Source organism: Cetorhinus maximus, unplaced genomic scaffold (genome assembly GCF_964194155.1).
Source record: "Cetorhinus maximus unplaced genomic scaffold, sCetMax3.hap1.1 HAP1_SCAFFOLD_1462, whole genome shotgun sequence".
NCBI classification, from domain to species: domain Eukaryota; kingdom Metazoa; phylum Chordata; class Chondrichthyes; order Lamniformes; family Cetorhinidae; genus Cetorhinus; species Cetorhinus maximus.
Window position 1 is genome coordinate 44994 of NW_027597403.1, and position 14651 is coordinate 59644.

Genomic DNA, 14651 nt, shown 5'->3' on the forward strand with positions numbered 1-14651 from the left:
ATCCTGATCCTCTGAACTGAGATCATTTTTCATTATTGTCCCAATCTTATCCTTTATTAACAGAGCCGCCCCACCTCCTTTTCCTTTCTTCCTGTCCCTCCAAAATGTCAGATATCCTTGAATGTTCAGATCCCAGCCCTAGTCACTTTGCAACCATGTCCCTGTAATGACTATATCATAAGAATTTATTTCTATTTGTGCTGTCAATTCATCCATCTTGTTACGAATGCCGTGTGCATTCAGATAAAGAATCCTGACATTGTCTTTTTTTTAACCATTTTTCCCAATAGGGATATATGACAGTATCAATTACATCCCCACATAGAGGAATAGAGGTATAAGACAATATCCTATACCTCAGATAGGAGTAATAGTGATATTTGACAATATCCTATAATACCCCAGATAGAGGTAACAGTAATAGATGACAATATCCTATATTTCCCCCCCACCCCCCCCCCATACAGGAGCTATAGGGATCTCTAATTTCATCGATAAACTAACAGAGATGTCGACCTCTAATTATTGCTGTGTTGTGCTTGACTTTTTATTGCAGACATTGCATTCTTTATTACATCAACACATGTTCTTTATGACATGCAGTCACATTCTGTATCATGTCATGTATTTATTACATCCATGTACATTTCAGTCCTTTTTATTATGTACATCACTTTATACATCATGTTCTTCTGTAACATCCATGTTCACGTTGTGTTGTTTTTCTGATATATCACATTGCTTCATTATGTACCTCACGTGTCCTGCTTATTAGATGCCTGGCTGTGTCTTTGTGCTCTTTTTCCCTGTTTCAAACTTTGCTTGTTTTTTCTTGTCTCCAGTACAGCCTAGGTATTCTGGCACAGCCGCATACCTTGGTAGAGCAGCTGATGTGGGACCTTGCGTGGGTAGCGGCATGAAGGGGGTGGGGGGAGTGGGCTACCTTTCCTGTGTTGGTTCCTGGAGAGGGCGGAGGGTTCCGTCTTGGTTTCAGGAGCTAGGCGGGGAGAACTTGTTTCATCGGCTTCCAGAAAATGCTGAGTGTTGATGGGGCTTTGTTCACTCTGACTGACCAACGTCTCAGAGATGTCCTCTGCGACTTGAGCAGGGAGGGGGCTGGATCTTTGTTGGGGGCCAAGGAGGGGGATGGTGTCGGTGAGAGAGAGTAAGGGACCCCTTTCGAGTCATGGTGGTATTCTTGACCCAAATGGTGACAGCACCATGGGTTGGGTGTGGTGAGCGCTAGCTGGGGCCCAGCACTGTATCATGCAGGCACAGAGACCCGGTATCCCATTCAAGGAGATCTCACTCAGAATCTCAGCGTAGTGAATTCTGTTAAGAATTTCTCAGAGGATCTCTGCAAGCATGCATTCTCAAAGGATAGGAGCGATTAACTTGTGTGGCTTTTTTTGGTGGTAAAACATCCCAAGGTTGCTTCACAGGAGCATTGTCAAACAAAATTTAACACGGAATTACTTAAGGAAATATTAGGTCCAATGAGCAAAAGGTTGGACAAAAAGACAGATTTTAAGGAGCATCTAGTCGGAGGCGAGAGAGGGAGAGATTTCAGGAGGAAATTTCAGAGCCTCAGCAAGCTGGAAGCGTGGCAACTAGTGGTGGAGGCTAGATTTGGAGGAACGCAGAGATCTCAGAGGGTTGTAGGGCTGGAGGGAGTGACAGGGATAGGGTGGGGCAAGGCCATGGAGAGCGAGTAAATGACCTCTGGCTGTTATTCAAAAAGAGCGAATCAAACGCATTGAAAACTGACGCCCACAAATCAGTAAATCATGAACAGAACGGCCGTTGTTGGTGGCACTGAGATTCCTCCTAGCGAAGGATGGAATTTACATCGTGCCTCACCACAGCTTTCTGCACCATTCAAAAGTACCACATTAACAATGAAGTAGAATGACTGTTGTTCTGTCATCAAAATGGCTGCACCCATTTTGTGAACGTCTGAGGTCCCACAAACAGCACTAGTTTTTTTAACCTGGTGGGATGTGGGCAGGCTGCGAAAATAGACATGGATCTGCATCGCCCTCCCATCTCGCGCACCCCCCCCTCCAATCTATTAGAAATTAGATGTGAGCGTGTGCATTAGGGCTCACAGTAAAAGGAAGGATACTGAACTGTTACCATTTGTGCGATCTCTGTTACAGGAGGACTTTTCATGTGACGTTCGAACAAGGTACAGGAGGCCGAGGGAACGCATGGCCAGACCTGGCAACACTGGGACATCTCTCTCAGGTTCGGCTTGCGGACCAGCTCCCCCCTCCCTCGCCACCTGCAATCGCACTGGGATCCTGTTCCCCGAGAGCTGCCCGCTCTCCCTTCACCCAAGTGCCTATTCTCCAGCTTTGCCCAAACAGTGAGCGTCACGGGAGCCTCTGGCTCTGGCCGGATGCACTGTCCGGGAGAGGTGACGATCAGTGGGGCAGGAACCCGGCCTGACGTAACCCCCACCCACCCCCTCGGCATAAACCAAGGGCCGAGCTTTGCTGGTAAGCCCTCTGAACTACCACAGTGAACTGCAGCAATAGCTAGCTCCTGGCGGTGTATTAGTGAGAGGACAGGACTTGTGATGAGAAACCCAAGCCTGGGAAGGTGATCTGCTGAACCATGATCCACAATGCAGTTCAGTTCTTTCCAATCTACCTACAAACAGGCCATGTGATCTGCAGTCACAGATATACAACACATCCCACTGTCTCGGGGAGCACCTTTATAAAATTGCGTGTGAGGGCAATTTTAGGGTGGGTATCCAGTCAAGCCAAAACCACTCTGGGTCCCATGTTATTTCCTGTGCCTCTGGTGCCTCAATAATAGTGACCTGCCACAACTTGCTGTACAATTATGGAATTTTATTATCAAAACAGTGACAATAAATTCATCAATGGACTGAAATCCTCTGATTAATGCTGAGTCTGTGTCTCATTGTGAAGAAAGAGTCTCTGATACTGAGTCTGTGTCTCACTGTAAAGAAAGAGTCTCTGATACTGAGTCTGTGTCTCACTGTAAAGAGTCTCTGATACTAATTCAATGTCTCACTGTAAAACAGTCTCTGATACTGAGTCTGTGTCTCACTGTAAAAAGAGAGTCTCTGATACTGAGTCTGTGTTGCACTATAGAGTCTCCCGGTGAAGGGGCTGTCCTGGTAACTGGGCTGTCCCGGTGACTAGACTCTCCCAGTGACTGGGCTCTCCCGGTGACGGGGCTCTCCCGGTGACGGGGCTCCCCTGGTGATGGTGCTCTCCTGGTGAAGGGGCTGTTCCAGTGACTGGCTCTCCCAGTGATGGGGCTGTCCCAGTGAGGGGGCGCTCTTGGTGATGGGGCTCTCCCAGTTACTGGCTCCCCCAGTGACTATGCTCTCCCGGTGACTAGCTCTCCCTGTGATGGGGCTCTCCCAGTGGCTGGGCTCTCCCGGTGATGGGGGCTGTCCCAGAGGCGAGGCTCTCCCGGTGATTGGGCTCTCCCGGTGACGGGGCTCCCCTGATGATGGTGCTCTCCCAGTAAAGGGGCTGTTCCAGTGACTGGCTCTCCCAGTGAGGGGGCTGTCCCAGTGAGGGGGCTGTCCCAGTGAGGGGGCGCTCTTGGTGATGGGGCTCTCCCAGTTACTGGCTCCCCCAGTGACTATGCTCTCCCGGTGACTAGCTCTCCCTGTGATGGGGCTCTCCCAGTAGCTGGGCTCTCCCGGTGATGGGGCTCTCCCGGTGATTGGGCTCTCCCGGTGATTGGGCTCTCCCGGTGACGGGGCTGTCCCAGTGATGGGGCTGTCCCGGTGACTGGCTCTCCTGGTGACTGTGCTCTCCCAGTGATGGGGCTGTCCCAGAGGCGGGGTTCTCCCGGTGACTGGGCTCTCCCAGTTACTGGCTCCCCCAGTGACAATGCTCTCTCGGTGAAGGGGCTCTCTTGGTGACTGGGCTCTCCCGGTGATGGGGCTCTCCCAGTTACTGGCTCCCCCAGTGACTATGCTCTCCCGGTGATGGGGCTCTCCCGGTGACTGGACTCTCCCGGTGACTGGGCTCTCCCGGTGATGGGGCTGTCCAGAGGCAGGGATCTCCCGGTGATTGGGCTGTCCCAGTGACTGGCTCTCCTGGTGACTGGGCTCTCCCGGTGACTGGGCTCTCCCGGTGACGGGGCTCTCCCGGTGATGGGGCTGTCCCAGAGGCGGGGCTCTCCCGGTGATTGGGCTGTCCCGGTGACTAGCTCTCCCGGTGACTGGGCTCCCCCAGTGATGGGTCTGTCCCAGTGACTGGCTCTCCTGGTGACGGCGCTCGCAGTGACTGGCTCTTCCAGTGACGGTGCTCCTGGCGATTGGCTCTCATGTTTATGGCCTCTCCTGGTGATGGTTTCTCCTCATGAGGTGGCTCTTCCAGAGATAGGTTGCCCAGGTGACGGGACTGTCATGGTGATGGTTACCCCTGGCAACATGGCTCTCCTGGTGACAGGGTTTTCAAGGTGATGGATGGGTTGCTCTTTGACGAGTAGCTAACAGTGACAGGGCTCTCATGGTGATGAGTAGCTGACAGGGATGGGTTACCCTGCTGACAGGTTCTTCTGGTGCTGGTCCAGATTCCAGTCTACTCCGACTCCTCACTCTCCGCCTGTGGTTTGTTCCCGAGCTTGCTGCGGACGGCGATGACTTGGTTAACGGTGAGCAGGCTCCTCAGGCACCGGATCACGGAAATCAGCAGGTGCTGTTTAGCAGCCACCACGTCCAGGGGCCCCTCAGCAACTGGCGGAACCCCCTGTTCCCGAAGACTGGCTGCAAAACGTGCGTGGGCTTGGAGGAAATCCCTGCCCCGCTCTGCCCGTGGGTGAAGGTGCCTGGGGACATTGAGCAAGGCGTCTGCGACGATCCTGCATGCCGCCCTCGTGTCCGGCTGCTGCTGGCTGCTGGCTTCACACCGGAGGTAGTGGTGCATCAGGAACTCGAAGGCACCACCTGGTGCCAGAACACTACCGGCTGGCACTTCATAGTGGCCCAGCTCCCAGGGCACTCGCTGGTCTGGCTGGTCTATTGATTGGCAGTGCTGTCCACCCTCGCCACCAGTGCCCATCACGTCCTCAGTTTGATCCTCAGCTTTGCCCTGGTCCTTCGTTCCCTGTCTCTCACTCCCTCTCCCCAAGTCCCCAGGCCCCTGTCTCTCATTCCCTCTCCCCAAGTCCCCAGGCCCCTGTCTCTCACTCCCTCTCTCCAGGCCCCCAGGCCCCTGTCTCTCACTCCCTCTCCCCAAGTCCCCAGGCCCCTGTCTCTCATTCCCTCTCTCCAGGCCCCCAGGCCCCTGTCTCTCATTCCCTCTCTCCAGGCCCCCAGGCCCCTGTCTCTCACTCCCTCTCTCCAGGCCCCCAGGCCCCTGTCTCTCACTCCCTCTCTCCAAGTCCCCAGGCCCCTGTCTCTCACTCCCTCTCTCCAGATCCCCAGTCCCCTGTCTCTCACTCCCTCTCTCCAGGGCCCCGGTCTCCTGTCTTTCACTCCCTCTCTCCAAGTCCCCAGCCCCTTGTCTCTCACTCCCTCTCTCCAGGCCCCCAGGCCCAGGCAGGAGGAGCCTCAGTAGTTTGAAGGCGCCATGGATGGCGTCTCGGTGCTGCTCTGCCAGTCCCAGGGCAGGAGCGCACACCACCAGGCAGTGGGGCCGCAAACCGCGGCAGCCAGGGAAACCCACCAGGACCCGCCCAGGGGAGCCGAGAGGGGCTGGTCTGGAGAAACTGGCGGGCGCGGTGTCGCCCAGCTGAGCTTCCACCGCCCGGGAGAGCGGATGTGCCCCCGTCAGCCTCCTCACCAGGGCCAGGTCGTCGTCCGGTAGGCAGTCCACCACCGAGATGCCGTGCCGACGGGCCAACTCCAGAACGCAGGCCGGTTGCCGGGGCCCCGATAGCAGGAGCCCGACCCCCAGGGCCCGCAGGTGAGCCAGGGCCTCCTCCGCCCTGGCCTGTGCCCAGTCCCGGGCCCCCGCTAATCCGGCAGGCGTCTCCAGCCGCAGGGTGTAACCGGCCTCGGTCAGAGGGGGCAGCAGGCTGCCGGTTACAACCAGAACCCTGGTCTCACCCTCACCGCAGCGCAATGAGAAGCTGCGGTTCAGCAGCAGCCCCTCCAGCACCCTGCTGCTCCCCACTGGCAAGCCGGGCACTGTACCCTGCAGACCAGGGAAGCAGTCGGCCGCCAAGCTCAGCGCTGGCTCCGTCTCCCCGTCTCCCAGGCGCCGCAGGAAGTCACAGGCCAGCTGGGTCAGGAAGGGGGCATGGGATGACCCGACCTTGCCCCCGAAGTAGGGCCCCAGGACCCGGGCAGCCTGTTCCCCCGGCAGCTGGAGCTGCCCGCCGGAGAGGCGGAGGGCCGAGGCACAGTAGGGGGCCAGGTGTCTCCCCAGTGCCAGTTCCAGCACCTCCTGCTCCAGCCGGGCCAGCCCTCTGGCTAGCCAGAATCGTCGGGCCCCAGGGCAGGCGGGCACCTCGCCTCCAATCTCCGCTCGCGATCCCCGCAGCATGGCGGCCAGCAACAGGACGAAGGACTTGGCTCCATCTCCGGTGAGGCTGCAATGAGCCGACACACTCCGCACCACCAACCTGCAAGGGGGGGAGACACAGCACACTCAGAGAGAAAGGCCGCGACTCGATAAAGATAGTCATTGATAAACCCCCCCACTCATAAACCCCCCCGTAAATCCCCCACTGTAAACCTCACACCCGTAAACCTCACACCCCGTTAACTCCTCACCCCGTAAACCCCTCACCCCGTAAACCCCTCACCCCGGTAACCCCCTCACCCCGTTAACCCCTCACCCCGTTAACCCCTCACCCCGTTAACCCATCACCCAGTTAACTACCCCGTAAACCCCTCACCCCATTAACCCCCTCACCCCGTAAACCTCTCACCCCGTTAACCCCTCACCCCGTTAACCCCCTCACCCTGTAAACCTCCCACCCGTAAACTCCTCACCCCGTTAACCCCTGACCCCGTTAACCCCTCACCCCGTAAACCCCTCACCCCGTAAACCTCCCACCCATTAACCCCTCACCCCGTTAACCCCTCACCCCGTTAACCCCTCACCCGTTAACCCCTCACCCGTTAACCCCTCACCCCGTTAACCCCCTCACCCCGTAAACCCCCTCACCCCGTTAACCCCTCACCCCGTAAACCTCCCACCCATTAACCCCTCACCCCGTTAACCCCTCACCCCTTAAACCTCCCACCCGTTAACCCCTCACCCCGTTAACCCCTCACCCCGTAAACCTCCCACCCATTAACCCCTCACCCCGTTAACCCCTCACCCCGTAAACCTCCTACCCGTTAACCCCTCACCCCGTTAACCCCTCACCCCGTAAACCTCCCACCCATTAACCCCTCACCCCGTTAACCCCTCACCCCGTTAACCCCTCACCCCGTTAACCCCTCACCCCATAAACCTCCCACCCATTAACCCCTCACCCCGTTAACCCCTCACCCGTTAACCCCTCACCCCGTTAACCCCTCACCCCGTTAACCCCTCACCCCATATACCTTTCACCCCGTTAACCCCTCACCCTGTAAACCTCCCACCTATTAACCCCTCACCCCGTTAACCCCCTCACCCTGTAAACCCCTCACCCCGTTAACCCCCTCATCCCATAAACCCCTCGCCCCATTAACCCCCTCATCCCATAAACCCCTCACCCCGTAAACCTCCCACCCCATAAACTCCTCACCCGTTAAACCCTCACCCCGTGAACCCCTCACCCCGTAATCCACCATCCTGTCAACCCCTATTCCGTAAACCCCCACCCTACACGCCCAGCCTGTAAAACCTTGAAAAGCCCCACCCATAAACCCCCAAACCTGTAAACCTCTCAACCCCTATACCCCTACCCCATAAACCCTGAAACCTGTAAACACCTACCCCGTTTGATGGGACAGTGTAGAGGGAGATTTACTTTGTATCTAATCCATGCTGTACCTGTCCTGGGAGTGTTTGATGGGGACAGTGTAGAGGGAGATTTACTCTGTATCTAACCCCGTGCTGTTCCTGCCCTGGGAGTGTTTGATGGGACAGTGTAGAGGGAGCTTTACTCTGTATCTAACCCCGTGCTGCACCTGCCCTGGGAATGTTTGATGGGGACAGTGTAGAGAGAGCTTTACTCTGTATCTAAACTCATGCTATACCTGCCCTGGGAGTGTTTGATGGGACAGTGTAGAGAGAGCTTTACTCTGTATCTAACCGTGCTGTACCTGTCCTGGGAGTGTTTGATGGGACAGTGTAGAGGCAGTTTTACTCTGTATCTAACCCCGTGCTGTACCTGTCCTGGGAGTGTTTGATGGGGACAGTGTAGAGGGAGCTTTACTCTGTATCTAACCCCGTGCTGTACCTGTCCTGGGAGTGTTTGATGGGGACAGTGTAGAGGGAGCTTTACTCTGTATCTAACCCCATGCTGTACCTGCCCTGGGAGTGTTTGATGGGACAGCGTAGAGGGACCTATACTCTGTATCTAACCCTGTGCTGTACCTGCCCTGGGAGTGTTTGATGGGGACAGTGTAGAGGGAGCTTTACTCTGTATCTAACCCCGTGCTGTACCTGTCCTGGGAGTGTTTGATGGGGACAGTGTAGAAGGAGCTTTACTCTGTATCTAACCCCATGCTGTACCTATCCTGGGAGTGTTTGATGGGGACAGTGTAGAGGGAGCTTTACTCTGTATCTAACCCCGCGCTGTACCTGTCCTGGGAGTGTTTGATGGGGACAGTGTAGAGGGAGCTTTACACTGTATCTAACCCTGTGCTGTACCTGTCCTGGGAGTGTTTGATGGGGACAGTGTAGAGGGAGCTTTACTCTGTATCTAACCCCGTGCTGTACCTGCCCTGGGAGTGTTTGATGGGACAGTGTAGAGAGAGCTTTACTCTGTATCTAACCCCGTGCTGTTCCTGCCCTGGGAGTGTTTGATGGGGACAGTGTAGAGGGAGCTTTACTCTGTCTCTAACCCGTGCTGTACCTGCCCTGGGAGTGTTTGATGGGGACAGTGTAGAGGGAGCTTTACTCTGTATCTAACCCCGTGCTGCACCTGCCCTGGGAATGTTTGATGGGGACAGTGTAGAGGGAGCTTTACTCTGTATCTAACCCCGTGCTGTACCTGCCCTGGGAGTGTTTGAAGGGACAGTGTAGAGGGACCTATACTCTGTATCTAAACCCGTGCTATACCTGCCCTGGGAGTGTTTGATGGGACAGTGTAGAGAGAGCTTTACTCTGTATCTAACCCCGTGCTGTACCTGTCCTGGGAGTGTTTGATGGGACAGTGTAGAGGGAGTTTTACTCTGTATCTAACCCCGTGCTGTACCTGTCCTGGGAGTGTTTGATGGGACAGTGTAGAGGGAGCTTTACTCAGTATCTAACCCCGTGCTGTACCTGTCCTGGGAGTGTTTGATGGGGGGAGAGAACTTTACCCTAAGAAGGAGCTTTACCCTGTATCTAACCTGTACTGTTCTACACCACTGTACCTTGATGCAAACAGGAGGCTAGAGTTGACAGCATTAAAGAAGAGGCTGGAGTTCAGCCTGCGGACTGACCTGGCAGCTGGGTGTTCCAGTAGCAGTGTCTCCAATATCCTGCACCCGTCCTTGGTGATGAGGATATCTCCGGTGGCTCTGACAAACAGCACCTGACGTCCATGAGGCCCGAAGCATCGCACCATGATGTTCTCCAGGCTTTCGGCTGTGTGCACCAACTGTTCAATATCCATCACACACTCAGACTGCAGCTCCACACGACACACAACCAACCTGGATCAGAGCATAACACACATTGTAAAACAACTGACTGGGGCAGTGAACAAAATTAATGAAGTGGACTTTACACAGTGAAACCGGCTTTACAGGACAGATAACTCCCTCTACACTGTCCCCATCAAACATTCCCAGGACAGGTACAGCACAGGGTTAGATACAGAGTAAAGCTCCCTCTACACTGTCCCCATCAAACATTCCCAGGACAGGTACAGCACGGGGTTAGATACAGAGTAAAGCTCCCTCTACACTGTCCCCATCAAACACTCTCAGGGCAGGTACAGCACGGGGTTAGATAAAGAGTAAAGCTCCCTCTACACTGCCCCCATCAAACACTCCCAGGACAGGTACAGCACAAGGTTAGATACAGAGTAAAGCTCCCTCTACACTGTCCCCATCAAACACTCCCAGGACAGGTACAGCACAGGGTTAGATACAGAGTAAAGCTCCCTCTACACTGTCCCATCAAACACTCCCAGGACAGGTTCAGCACAGGTTAGATACAGAGTAAATCTCCCTCTACACTGTCCCATCAAACATTCCCAGGACAAGTACTGCACGGTGCTACATTATAGCTACTTCTTCTGTGGCTTGAGAACTAACTGTAAAACTCCAATGAACCTGTGTAAATTCCCTGCCCTGTTTCCTACAATATGACAGTAACCTCAAGTACTTGACGCACTTTCAGGTCTTAATGTGGGGGTTGTCAATGGCGCTTTATAAATGCAAGTGTTTGTCACTGTTGTCACCCAGATAATTCAGCACTGATCAGGGAGCTGTCTCACCTTGGAGGGTAACAGCAGGTACTCACCTCCAGGCGAGGAATCTTCAGAACAGTTCATTGATGTTTGCCAGCTGATGAAATTCTTCGCTGTGGTTAGCAAGTCATTGTCTTCAGCCTGGGAGAAATCAGATTGCAGCAGAAGTGAGACTCGGTAAGAGGTTCAATCAAGGACATGCCCTCATTTACTGACCTCAGGACATCCCAAAGCGCCTCACAGCCAATGAAGTACTTTCTGAAGTGTGGCCGCCGTTTTGATGTAGGTAACACGGCAGCCAATAAGAGCATGGGACTTAAGAGCAGGAGTAGGCCACTCGGCCCCTCGAGCCTGCTCCGCCGTTCAATAAGATCATGGCTGATCTGGTTATGGTCTCAGCTCTACTTTCCTGCCTGCACCACCACCCCTTCCACCGCCGCTATAACCCGTGACTCCCCTGTCTATCAAAAATCCGTCTAACTCAGCCCTGAATATATTCAGTGATTGAGCCTCCACTGCTCCCTGGGGCAGAGAATTCCACAGACTAACAACTAAAAAATTCTCCTTAAAAGGGAAACCTCATTCTTAAATGGTGTCCCCTTGTTCTAGTCTCCCTCACAAGAGGAAACATCCCCCTAGTGTCCACCCTGTCAAATTCCCTCAGGATCTTATGGGCACAATTTTAAGGCCCTGTCGTGCTGGGGGTGGCGGGCCTGTATAATGCGGCGAGCCGTTCAAAAGTCCATTGACTTTGGCAGGACCGTAAAATTCTGCCCTATATGTTTCAATAAGATCACCTGTCACTCCAGTGGGTCTAGGTCCAGCCCATGGAGCAGTGTCCCACAAATGTCATGGAACAATGACCAGATCATCTCTTGATTCAGGGATGGCCCTGTTCTTCCCCAGGTTTGTGGCCTGTGGGATCTTTTATGTCACCTACGCATTTACTCAGTTTAAGATCCTATCCCAAAGGCGGCACTTCTGACAGTGCAGCACTCCCTTAGTACCGCACTGAGAGTGTCAGCCTCCATTTTGCACTCAGGTTTCTGGCTCGGGACTCGAACGGGCTACTTTCCGAGTCAGGGGCTGAAACAACTACACCTGAGCTAAGTGTATTTGTCAAAAGCAAAAGGTTCTGTTGGTTTCGATGGGCAATCTCCAATACAATGTATCGTGCTTAAACCATACAATGCCGTGGTCGGAACACATCTTTAATACAATGCAGTTTCTGGTCAATGAAGCACAGTGGATTTATTAACCCAGTCAGCAGTGCAGAGGGGAATGATGATGATGCTGAGCAGCAGAGAACCAAGTTGCAGGAAACAACAACAACATGCATTCATATAGCATCTTTTACATAATCAAATGTCCGAAGGCACTTTACCAGAGAGCATTCAGACAAAAACTGTAATCGCGCTACTGGAGGCGACAAAAGGCTTGGTTATGGAGGGAGAATTTAAGGAGATTCTTCATGGAGAAGAAAGGGTCAGACAGAAGGAGAGATTGAGGGAGGGGTTTCCAGAGTTTAAAGCACTGAAAGCTCGGCTGCCAATGATGGGTTGACAGGAATGAGGGGGAGTGTGGTGTAGAGTGAAGGATAGGCCAGTGTTGAGGGAACTGGAGTAGGCCATATAGCCCCTCTAGCCAGTTCCGCACCATTCAATGAGATCATGGGTGATCTGCTACGTAACACAAGCACATAAGAGACAGGAGCACGAGTAGGCCATTTGACCCTTCAAGCCTGCTCCACCATTCAACAAGATCATGGCTGATCTTCAACCTCTACCCTGCCTTCCTGCACTGTCATCATTGTTAATAATGCAGCTGGTGAAGGATAGAACTGGAGCCAATCTTTATACTTTAATGAGGGTTTATTTACAGTTTTGCACAGTGCAAGCAAGCACCTCTTGACCCACCCAGTTTCAGTCTGTGTCTATTTATCATGAATTCTACCTTCAATAGTGTTGTGGGATGATCTGCATCCACACAGGAGGGCAGATCTGGCCTCAGTTAACCATCTCGTCTGAGAGATGCATCGTTCAGTGGTGGTTTCATGCTGACTCCATGGAACAGCACAGAAGGCCATCAAGTCTGAGTCACCTATTTGGAAGAGGAATCTAGTTAGTCCCACTCCTGGGCTCTTTCTCTATAACCTTACAATTTTTTTCTCCTGCAGATATGTATGCAGCTCTTCTCTGTGGCTCAGTTGCTAGCACTCTGACCTTTGTGTTTGAAGGTTGTAGGTTCAAATCCCACTCCAGGACTTGAGCCCAAAAGTCAAAATGTTGACATCATCACCGCCCACCCCCACCCTGTGCAGTAGAGGATGCGCTGCACTATCCAAGGTGCCTCCTTTTGGATGAGACATTAAACAGAGGCCCCATCTGTCCTCTCAAGTGGTTATATTAAAGATCCCATGGCACCCTATCGAAGCGTGGAGGGGAAGTTACCCCGGGTATCCTGACCAGTATTTATCCCTCAACCAACATCGCCAAGAAGCCGATTATCCGGTCATTGTCACATGGCTGTTTGTGGGATCCTGCTGTGCGCAGACAAGCCGCCACACTTCCTTCATGATGACAGCACTTCGAATTGGGTTGCCAACTGCAATGAAATCTGTTCCTGGGAGTTTCATCACATGACTAGCCGCCACGCTCCAGCCCTTAGTTGACCAACACATCCACCCTCGCGACGCACACCACCTTCCTAATGCCATCTGGAAAGCAAAAAGACTCCTTACCCAATTGGATGACGATTGGCCGTCGGCCAAACAGCCTTTTTTTTTGCACCCCCCCCATTTTCAATATTTTCGCACCTGGTGAAGAGAAATGGTCGAAGAAAATGACAAAAAAAACCCCAATCTTTTTTTAATGTCCCGATGAATTGCCTACAGCGTTGTACACAGCAGCAACCTGGAGATTTATCTTCAATTCCTGGGAGAGTCCGGGGCCAGTCCTGGAGGGTTGGCCACCCTGTGTTTCGACAGGCACTTGGCTGGCTGGAAAAGGTGCTTTGGGACGTCCTGATGTGGCGAAAGGCGCTACAGAAATGCAGGTTCTTCCTTTCTGAAGGCTGGGCTATTGGGTGTGTTCCATCCTTCTCATTGCACCTAGTGATATCAATGATATGATTTGAATTACAATAATATTCATTATAATGGGGTCAGTGAGGAGCCAGCACTGGGGGAGGGGGATTTAACCCAGAAACTTGTCAGCTCCTCCCTTAGCTTCTGTGACCCAGAGACTAACATCCAAGGAGTTGGGCTCAACCCCTGGGAGCTCATCCATCCGATTATAATATCAAAGTGCCAGTTTGACCTTCTCAAAGTGACTGTGGCCTAGTCCCGCAGGCTCCAGCTTGACCTTTCACCTCGGCTACACCGATGGGCTTTTTCTCTCTCTCTCCCCCTCCCTACCTCAGGCGGCTCCTCGGCCACCCCGGCGACATTAGGACCCCATCCCCACGTGACCGCTGGGTGACGTCACGCACGCACCTGGGGAGCCCACTTTGGTGAAGGAGCGGGCTTTGGCACCCATCTTGGTGAGGGAGAGGGCTTGGACAGCCATCTTGGTGTTGGAAAAGGCCCGGTCAGCCATCTTGGTGAGGGAATACAGGATTGGTAAAGGATACTGGAGCATCTATAAGATCATAAAGTACAGGAGTTGGCGAAACATAATCCTCCCACCTAACTCCCTACTCTTATCACCCAATCCTCTGCCACCCAACTCTCCACAATTAACACCCAACTCTCCACCCTAGCTACTAAATGCTTACGCTTGCCACCGAACTCCTTAGCCTTGTCACCCAACCTCATACATAAGAACATTAAAAATAGGAACAGGAGTAGGCCATTTGGCCCCTTGCGCTTGTTCCGTCATTCAATAAGATCATGGCTGATCTGATTGTGGCCTTAACTCGACTTTCCCACCTGTCCCCCATAACTCAGCCTTGACTCCTTTGTTGATCAAAAATCTATCTATATCTGCCTTTGAATAAATTCAATGACACAGCCTCCACTGCAACCTGGGGAAGAGAATTCCAAAACCTAATAACCCTCTGAGAGAAGAAATTCCTCCTCTTCTCCATCTTCTGTAGGAGACCCCTTATTTTTAAACCCTGTCTCCTAGTTCTAGATTTTCCCATGA

General features: G+C 53.1%; 2 protein-coding genes across 4 annotated transcripts in view; one reads left to right on the forward strand and one right to left on the reverse strand.

The window, feature by feature from the left end:
• hsd17b8 (hydroxysteroid (17-beta) dehydrogenase 8) overlaps positions 1 to 2916 on the forward strand; it is a gene marked incomplete at its 5' end in the record, with an annotated part of 45180 nt that extends 42264 nt beyond the window's left edge. The window contains one exon of the mRNA XM_078536736.1: positions 2160 to 2916. Within this exon, the coding sequence (XP_078392862.1) occupies positions 2160 to 2176 (17 nt within the window). The remainder of the gene's footprint in view (positions 1 to 2159) is intronic.
• A 1344-nt stretch (positions 2917 to 4260) lies between these two features.
• On the reverse strand, positions 4261 to 13943 carry bbs10 (Bardet-Biedl syndrome 10). Of its 3 annotated transcripts, none has more exons than XM_078536732.1 (4): positions 13824 to 13943; positions 10560 to 10647; positions 9533 to 9745; positions 4261 to 6567 (listed from the first exon to the last, which is right to left on the reverse strand). In XM_078536732.1, exons 3-4 carry the CDS (start codon positions 9703 to 9705, stop codon positions 4581 to 4583), a joined length of 2160 nt encoding a protein of 719 aa, XP_078392858.1. In that variant the 5' UTR covers positions 9706 to 9745; positions 10560 to 10647; positions 13824 to 13943; the 3' UTR covers positions 4261 to 4580. The 3 variants fall into 3 exon arrangements, with proteins under 3 accessions (XP_078392858.1, XP_078392860.1, XP_078392861.1); XM_078536734.1 differs by lacking the exon at positions 13824 to 13943 and adding an exon at positions 13247 to 13297; XM_078536735.1 differs by lacking the exon at positions 10560 to 10647.
• Between the last annotated feature and the right edge of the window lie 708 nt (positions 13944 to 14651).